Source organism: Macrobrachium rosenbergii, chromosome 54, assembly GCF_040412425.1.
Source record: "Macrobrachium rosenbergii isolate ZJJX-2024 chromosome 54, ASM4041242v1, whole genome shotgun sequence".
Classification (NCBI taxonomy): Eukaryota; Metazoa; Arthropoda; class Malacostraca; order Decapoda; family Palaemonidae; genus Macrobrachium; species Macrobrachium rosenbergii.
In genome coordinates, this window is record NC_089794.1 from 1853670 (window position 1) to 1863340 (window position 9671).

A 9671-nucleotide genomic window follows, 5' to 3' on the forward strand; every position below is an offset into this window, starting at 1 on the left:
AATGACAGCCAGACATTATTACACAAGTTATGAGTAATTCCTTGACAACAGCACACAATATTCTGGGCAAAAAACACAAAACATACGATTGTCCTTTGGCAAAGCGTACATAAACACTCATACTACGGGACTAACGAGACGGCGGGCTCCCTCTTGGGCTGTGATTGACGTAGAGATGGGTAGGCTCCTATACCTGTCTCCTGATTGGCAGCGGACTCTCACAGTGTGTGATTTCACACCCCCATACCGCTCAGCGACTCATGTTACGGGACATTGAACCCTTCCTCCTCTCCCACTGCCTGGGACACCAGCACTGACAGTCAGTATGGTTGAAATCAGTAGTTTTTTTTCTATGTGCTGTTAACCATACTTCCAGTGTACCAAGGGCTTTGCATCCAAACTCACCGCATAGAGGAAAGGTGAAAATAGTGTTATATGCAATAAAACGGATTTGGCCAGGAGTGTCGCACTGGACCCTTTTTACTGGCTACCCCTCATATTAACAACCATCCATGTCGTATTTGGAGCAATTTTGATGCTAACTGAGTCAGACATGTCTATTAGTTTTTGGGATAAAATCATATTCCTCATTGGGGGCATTGCAGAAATTAATGGTCTCAACTTTGTACTCTTTCAAAGGATATGTAGTCCCCGCTCAACGGGTTTTCTTTTGTGAACCTCCCGTTTTCTATGGTGCCTTTTCTCTGGACCCTACAGTAGGTTGCAATACCTAGCCATGTTTTATTTATGTAAATATGCATTTATTACTTACTCATTTGTGCCATTTTGTATTGTACACACCATTGTTGTGTCTAAATCTGTTAATTTTATTTGCCACGTTATCTGTATTTACATGTCCTGTTTCACACTGAGAATTGACCTCCGGTCACCTGTATGTCTTTGTAATAACGTCCACACGCCACTTTATACGCGGCCTGCTCCCTTAATAAATAAACTAGCAGTAAATGTCTACCTGCTCTTTCTTTTGCACCCTCTCACAGATACATAAAATTGACAACTGCTTGAGAATAGTACATTACAGTATCATAAGTTGGTCAGGAGATTAATATTCTCCAATATAGGCACAGTGACAGTCGACTTTCCCATTGGTTCACTCCGTAACTCTACTCATACAGGATAGCACCAAAACAGATGGAGGTACTGGTGTGAGCTAAAGCCTCCTGTTAGGACCAGGACCATATGAACATGAAATTATCCTCCTTTTATTTGTAATGATTGGCCTCTAGATTAAAACTCAGAGAATTAAGGGCTATTTGGAAGAGCCATTGATTTTGAACATGATTTTAAAGCCTATAATGTATATGCTTAAATGTAGAGTTTTTCACATATTGTGTATGGTTTGTATATAGGCAGTAAAACAGTTTAGGAAAAAATTATATAAATGTTTCCTAGTCTATTGCCTTGATACTTTTATTTTCTTTTTCATTTACAGTTTTGGTCAGAGTGCAATATTTCTAATTGGAGGGACTACAAAGCAGACTAGGCCTACAGCCATTTTCCTTCACAGTGGGGACATTTTAGTCATGGCTGGAGCCACCCGTCAAGCTTTTCATGCTGTACCAAGAATTGTGCTTGTTGAAAAAACTCCATGGATTGCTAAAAGCTGTGATAACTCTGATTCTAAGAATAATGATGTTACTGGAGTCACCTCAGAAAACAAAGATAATTATAGACTTCAGGGTTCCATCGAAGTATTGGAGGAGCATGCATTAAAATATGAAGTTAGAAAAGATATCCTCAATTATGTGAAAACAAGCCGCATAAATATTAATGTACGTCAGGTGCTTAAACCTACAATGCAGTCTCTCTTTTGATCTCAGCTGTTTTGATATATAAGATAAATCTGTATCACTTTCCTCATGCATTTGCAACATGCTAAATAATTAAATATGTTTTGGACAAAGACATTGTGATAAATGTTTCTATTTCTGTGTAGAATAAATCCATCATGCCAGCCCAGCTCGAGTCAGTAATTTTTGCTCTGCAGTTTAATCAAACTGCTGTAATGTATTGTATCAGTGTCATTTCATCATTTTTTGTGCTAGTCAGTAGATTACTGTATTGTCATTGCCTATTGGTTAACATTGCCTTGGCTTAACATCCGTGGAGAATGGGAGGGGGAACCCTTTGTTATAGCCACAGACATGTGTGGGAAGGGAAATACTTTCCTTGACATAGTATATATATAAAAGAAAAAAAACACAAATTGGAGAGCAAATGTATTTAGAAACACAAACAGTTTTGGAGCGTCACGCTTCCTCTTCAGTGTGAAGACATTAAAACCAACTGCAGTCCATTATGAATGAAGTTTAAAAAAAAAAGATAAAGAAAAATAATGATAAAATGCATGAAAAATCAACAATAATAATAAAACAAGCTAATTCAGGCAAAAAGCATCATTAATATCTAAACAGGGCATTTAGGAAATATATAATACGTCAAGTTTAGCGCCAGGTATTAGGGGGTAACCAAAATAAACAACATTGCAAAAATGTAAGAATCTGCATTTTGGTCATAACAATGAATTGCTAGTGTTTTTAGATACAGATTACAAGCAGAGTCCAAAAGAAATTAAATGAATGGCTAAAATTAATATTATATAGGTATATATGATAAAAGCTATCAGTAAGAGAGTTACAAATGTATTCCGTAATAAAAAAAAAACTAAAGAGCTGTCTGTGGGAGAATAAAAACAATAGGATTTGAGTTATGGTTGTACCACGTCCAAGGGCTTTAACAATTGTTCTTTGAATGATTTTATGATTGGAAATGATCACTCCCAAGATTAATATAATTAAGCATGTTTCCTATTAACAAAGATTCAACAATTCTGCATTTATAGTAATCATTGCACTTATAAACCAGTTTTGCATTTTTCCAATCTGTTCTGATTGTCGTTAGTTATGTAATTGTAAAGAGAATTTTTCATATTACTCATCCTTATGCCATATTTATGTTCTTTTAGCCTGACCTGGCAATCTCTGCCACTTTCACCCCAGTACAGTATGATATATTGTACTCTTTGGAAGTAATGGTATATTGTACACATCTGAGTTATTTAGACTTAGGCCTGTTTGAAAGAAGAACACTCCTAAAAGTGGAAGGATATTTAAAAACATTAACCTGATAGGGGAACTATGAAAGACATGCCAATTTACTTCTATTTTTAGAATATGGTAAACATAAAATCCTCTTATCACGCGAGTCCAAAGACCTCTAAGAAGGCTGACCATAGTATTTCTTTCCAGCTTTAATATGCACTTCGTCAATAGCATAACAAGGATACTTTAGACTAGTAACTGTTTCTCCTATAGTATAGATTTCACATTCACATAATCCTATATACACTCAAAAACATGGATGATGTGACAGATAATTTGAATAGCAATGTATAAATGCACAAGAATTGGCTGATTTTCGAAATACAGAGAAGCTAGGAGCATTTTCCTTGTGAATCATGAGGTCTAAGAAGGTCAGTGTATTGTGTTTTCTCCCTTCATACTCAAAATTTATAGCGGGGTGTAATTGGTTCAAATTATTAGAAAAATAAAGAATCAAAATCCAAATAATCAGGCCATATCAGAAAAACGTCATCAACATACCAAAGCTATTTTAGGGTACATATTTGGGGGAGAAGCTCATTTTTAAATATTCCATGAACAAATTACATAATAAAGAAAAAGAGGATTACCCATACTCATCCCATATTTCTGTTGATATTACTCTCCTTGGCATTCAAATACATTATCAGTGACACACAACTCAACAAGATCAGTAAATGCTTCACAAGGAATCGGGAGATTAAGATTAAGCCCTGGAAGTTTTCTTTTCAAGAACTCTATAGTTTCCTGAACAGGAACTGTAGTAAAGAGAGAATCTACACCAGGGCTTAAACTTTTAAGTTTTGGCATCTGTCCAGAAAATCAGTTTAGTTCCTAACATGACAATCAGATATCAACCCTAATGCAGGAGACAAAAGACCAGGCAACCATTTTGAAACCTTACAAACGGATGAATTCACACAAGATAAATGGGCACAATCTTTATGGATTTTTGGGAGGCCATATATACTGCATATGGTAGTGATGGATTAACACATTTAATTGTTACCAAATCAGGGACGTCTTTAAGAATTTGGCAAAGAGACCTATTAAACTACAGAGTTTTTTGTTTCAGGGGATTAGGTCCAAGTTTAGTATAAGTGTCTCCATCATCAAGTAAGTCTTTCAATTTTGACACAGACACCTGTGAGTCTAACAAAACTGATTTGTTTTACCAAATCTAGTTATGACAATATTGTTATTACTTTTTAACTTGCTTAAAGCATTCACAAACCTCCATGGAAAACAGTCATCATCAAGTTTATCCAAAGATAAGATTCTACAACACATCCACTTAAAAATGCCTTGTCTTCAGAGTTGTTGTTTGTGCCTGACGTTATCGATGGTAAATATTAAATTTCACGTCAAAAGATAATGAAAATGGAGAGAGATTCACCACATTCTTGTGGAAGTCTCATGATTTACACCAAGCACTGTTCTTAAATAATTGATTTTTGACAGTGTAGTCACTTGTTTCATCCTCAAGGAGTTACCCTTCCATGGTCTACCAGAGCTCTATGGTAACCACACTAATATCAAAGAATTCTCTTTTAGCTGGTCTCGGGTCAGGTATTTTGTTGTAATGATTAACACTATAGCATGTGATGGAGTATGTAATGGACTCAAAGTGTAATAGGGCACTTTCCCTTATCTTTAGCGAAGTTGAACCCAGTTTTCCATCAAAACCTGATGGAAGAAGTGATTATTGTCCATGCGCAATCTGCCATATTGTCGACAAACGTACCAGCACAAGACCAGGAAGCCTTTACCATTTACATTTAAGACAGTCCCCTCTTACCGGCAGCGTCGTTTAACGGCATTTCGGTTAGCGACGTTGTTAACTGGATTTTCGGCGCTGATCTCCGGTTAACAGCGCAGTTAAGTGGGGATTTCAGCGCCACTCTCTGGTTAGCCGTGCCATTAAATGGGGATTTCGGCCCCGATGTCTGGTTAGCGGTGCTGAGAAGCGGAGTTTTCAGGGCTATTATCGCCTATTTTTGGTTAGCAGAGCACTTGTCCGGGAAAGGAACCCCGCCATTAACTGGGGACTGCCTTATTCTTTCATGGTCAATACAGTGCAGTTTACTGATAGTCCAGTGCTCCAAAAAGATGGTTTTTCTCCGTTTTTTCATTAGCGAATGTCATGAAAAAAATTGGATCTGTTTTTTCCCAACAATCCTTCACAATGTTCAGGATAAGTGAGGGGAAGTAGCAAGCAGGCGGCCGAACTGTGGTTCCCCTTTTTTGTGAAAATACCCAAGAAAAATTCTTGACATCGAGATTATCTGCACAAATAGTATCATGTATATTAATAGAACTCACCTTTTAGTAAGTAAAGATTGAATTTGAACAAAATATCCAATGTAGATAATCTGATTAGCAATACAAGTTGTCGAGGGACCGTGTCTTTTATCAGGGGCACCACGTTAAGCAACAGATAAGAGTCTTGTACACCTTGCAGTTTCTCAGCCAAGAGCCGGTTCATATACAGTCACCGCAAATAGAAATCGGACCTACTTGGCAACTAGTAGCATAAACATGATTATCATCAAGCAAATAAATGAAACAAACACAATAGAGGATAGTAGCACCGATTTTAATATTTAGTCATATTCCCCTTGGCTTTAAGAACAAGTTTGAGTCGTTTAGGCATGCTGTCAACCAGTTTCTGGAAGTATTGCAAAGACATTTCATTCTCCCAGATTGTGGTGATTTCTTGTTGCAGGTGCATGAGGGATGATGTGTTGCATGACTGAAGCTTCTTTTTCATGACATTCCACCCATTTTCGATTGGGTTGAGGTCAGGACTGTTACCAGGCCACTGTAAGACCTCAATATTGTGATCAGTGAGCCACTTGGTAACTTTGTTGGCCTTATGACATGGAGCACCATCGTGCATGAAGACAGTGCAGCCGTGAGTCTCATAAGAAGGCAGGAGGTGATCTTCAAGAACTTGAATGTAGCGGTCAGAATTCATTGTAACATTTTTTGGGAGGAAGTGCAATCCTCCACGGCCTCTTAAACCACTGAAACATCCCCAAATCATGACAGATTCGGGGTGCTTGACGGTGGCAACTGTGTAGGCAGGGTCGAATCTGCTGACTGAAGATGGCCATCTTACTGTGGTAGAACGGCCCTGAATACACTGGAATGGTGATTCATCTGACCACATGACCTTCTTCCAGTCATCAGCTGTCCAGTGGATGTATTTCTTGGCGAAATTCAGTCGAGCTTTCTTCATACGATCTGTCAGAAGAGGTTTGCATGCAGCACGGCGGATGGGCAGCGGGAGGTCCTTCTGGAGACAGCGTTGGATGCAGCGGATTGATACATCTTTTAAGAGGGTTGGGTGACTTGTTTTTAGCTGAGAAGCTGTAAGACAAGGGTTTTTATGTAGTTCTCTCACAAGAAGATGATCAGTGGCCTTGGAAGTCTTCCGTGGGCATCCAGGATAAGGTTTTCTTGGGGGAACGACGTTGGGTGGTAGGTCACGAGCAGCAGCCAGCAGCAACATTACGGTTGACTTTGCTTGGCCAGTACGTCTACAGATTTCTTTAATAGGCACTTTTTCTTGCCTCCAGGCTAATATGCGAGCATTCTCCTCATTCATGTGTGCATGACCCATATTTAGGGAATATATAAAGAATTAAAAGGCAAGAAGTGCTCCAGTCCAAATACTGGGATCTTGGGGGCAGAGCAAATCAAAGCAATAACCTCTCCCTTGGCTGTCTGGGTCAGCACTGAGTCCTGAGGCACACATCTCCCACACACACTAGCACAGGAGAGTTGCCAGATATCACCAGCCAACTCTAGCTCAAACCATAGGGCGGGAAACGCAAATAGATTTCGGACGTCTAAACAGTGGATTCTTACGGGTTAGGTCCGATTTCTATTTGCGGTGACTGTAATGTGCTTATGTAATCTCTCTGTATTCTTGTCATCCGCAACTTGACGTCAAAGTTTATCCAAGGTATTGCTGAATGATCCAGAAATAATGTAAAAATATATAATTGTAGCCGTTTTGGGTCGATGTCGCGAATTTTTCTTACATTTTAATTGTGCACTTTGTCATGGACCTAGTGGTCCATTGGTTCTGTGTTTGTTAAATTTAAATAGTCTAATTTTGTAATAAAACTGTAAAAAGCCAAGTGAATCTTGCTGGACCTTGTTTAATGTTTGCAGGTTTTTGTCCTTCAGGCCAGATTATTGTGAGTCGGTTAACATCTTGACTTAGAACTAGTGCGTAGGAGGTAAAATTTTCTGATATTTGGTCCTTCAAAACCTGAAAGTCTGAATCAGCAAGCATCAGGAAGTCTAGCAAGTAATGGTTTTTTGTGTTGGCTGAGAAAACGTCGAAAGTGTCAAGGGCATACAGTAATAGAAGTTGTGAGAGATCATGGCAATCATTATTATTTGTAATGCAGAATTTTGATGTAACATGAGCGACATGGCTGTGTCATGTAGCAAGTAACTTGCAAATTAGCCCATTGATTGCACTATTGAAAGATGTAGTGGGTGAAGCCCATCGGGAACTATCAGAGACATGCGCTGCGGTGGTGTACCAAAACCTAGTTGATCGCATTAGGGCTGATGAACAACTGTTATGAAACCTCTACTTGACTAGTACGGTAAAGTTTAAATCAAGCTTTGAATTGTCAATTCGTCAAGTGCTTGATGTAGCGATCAAAGTAATCAGCCTTCTCCTTACCAGAATTGAATTCCTTGCTAGCTTATCGCAGCAACAGACTAGATTGCCGAAGTTGAAAAAACTTCCTTTATCCGTGTTTAGTGGTGAAATTAGCGAATACGCTACTTTCAAAGAATTCTTTGATGTTCATGTTAACCGATGTCCTGATCTTGGTGCCCTCGAAAAACAACCGCTTAGAGTAGTCCAGGCTTTAAGTGTAACGGCTGCTAAGTATGATGTTGCATCAGGGTTGTTAGACTGTTAGTATGGTAACGAGCAGCAAACTTTAGTTGTTTTGCATTGACTACTTGCCAATATCTTTGTGTTAAAACTTGGTTGGTTTGGAAGCAAAGATGATATCTTCATAATCAGTTGGCTTTTATTCACTGTAAGAATGTACAATACAAGGTTTACATGCCAACAGAATAAGCCAAGAATGAAGCATTGAGTTGCTAGGCTCTTTTTTGGAGTTCCAACAATCTCTCAAGCACACACAACAAGCAGTGTACTATCAATACGATACAGCCAAATACTTTTGAAAAAGATAATACACAAATGAATGTCACTACTCCTTTAAAGAAACTCAATAAAAAATATTACAGACCTGCAAATCAGGCATAAAGGAAAATGCAATTTTGCAACATCAACATTCATGACAACATCTAGTGTTTATGGCAACACTGGCTTACAAAGAAATTGAAAAACCTACTCAAGGTGGACTAAAATAATCTGAACACCAGCACTTAGTACCAAAGTTTAATCATGTGGATTTGAAAAATTTCCGCATCGGGTTGACTGTGTTGTTAGAACAAATTAAACGTTTGGGTACAGTAGATTTAGGGCAGGAAATGATCATGAGTTTGATTAATCAGAAGCTCTCTCAAGGCGGTCTATACCTTAAGATAGTAATTTACTTGCGGAAGTGTGGTTATAATTTGGACGAATTCTTTGAGGCCCATGATTTCCTATAGGGACACGACGAGTCTGTAAGGCCAAAGACAGCCACAAGAATGTGTCCCTTCTGTCAGGAGGAGCATTCAGCCAACGAGTGCATGAAACATGTCACTGTCGAAGATCGAAAACAACAACTAACGTACTCCCAGAGATGCTTTAACTGTTTAGGCAAAGGCCAACGTAGCACTCAATATAAGCAAACAGAGTTGCAAACTGTGTAAGGGCAGGCATCATAATTTGATCTGCACTAGAGTAAATGTTCCAAGTTAGTCATCTAGTTGTGTCATGTCTAGACCAGTAAAGAGTCAGAGTAAAAGTAAAAGTTCAGTAAAATCTAAAGTAAACAATGTTGTAAGGGCGAAAAATCGCGCCTCTCTTTCCTTGTGTTTCTCCTTTCAGATGTACATTAATCACGTCATGTATTTTACCTGTCTTTATTTCAGATTCTTTGTGTACCTCATCGTATGCATCATTGTACGGCCTTTCTGCCGATATGTATATCTACCTTTTATATGTCATGTAACAAATTTTGTACGTATTTTTATGCTTGCTAAAAAACACAAGTCGTGTACAGACGCAGCGGGGGGCCTCGGGTCGCCCGCTACCTTTCCGTCCACTTTTTGTTTTATAAACACCTGTCAAGAATAATAAAGGATCAGTCTTTCACTTCTGACTTTTCTTGAAGCCTCACAACATAAATAAGAATGGAAAGAGTGCTGAAAAGCCCTGTGTACACGCAAAATCAGTCAATGCGTCGCCTCACTCAGACTTGCCACCAACATTATTACCAACTGTGTAGGCCATTTTGTCCACCCAGAGCTGTCAGGTTCCAACTAGAGTGTTTTTGGACACCAAGAGTCAACGTAGCTTCGTTTCAAGTCAGTTAGCCAGGAAATTAAGTTGCCAGT

At 38.8% G+C, this 9671-nt stretch overlaps 1 protein-coding gene across 4 annotated transcripts in view; it reads left to right on the forward strand.

Moving 5' to 3' along the window:
• Window positions 1–9429, forward strand: part of AlkB (alpha-ketoglutarate-dependent dioxygenase AlkB) — a 314842-nt gene extending 305413 nt beyond the window's left edge. For 3 of the 4 annotated variants that reach the window (XM_067097311.1, XM_067097313.1, XM_067097312.1), the window contains one exon: window positions 1454–9429. In XM_067097311.1, the coding sequence (XP_066953412.1) occupies window positions 1454–1835 (382 nt within the window). In that variant the 3' untranslated portion in view covers window positions 1836–9429. The remainder of the gene's footprint in view (window positions 1–1453) is intronic. The other variant, XM_067097314.1, reaches the window with a different exon arrangement.
• The last annotated feature ends 242 nt before the right edge of the window (window positions 9430–9671 follow it).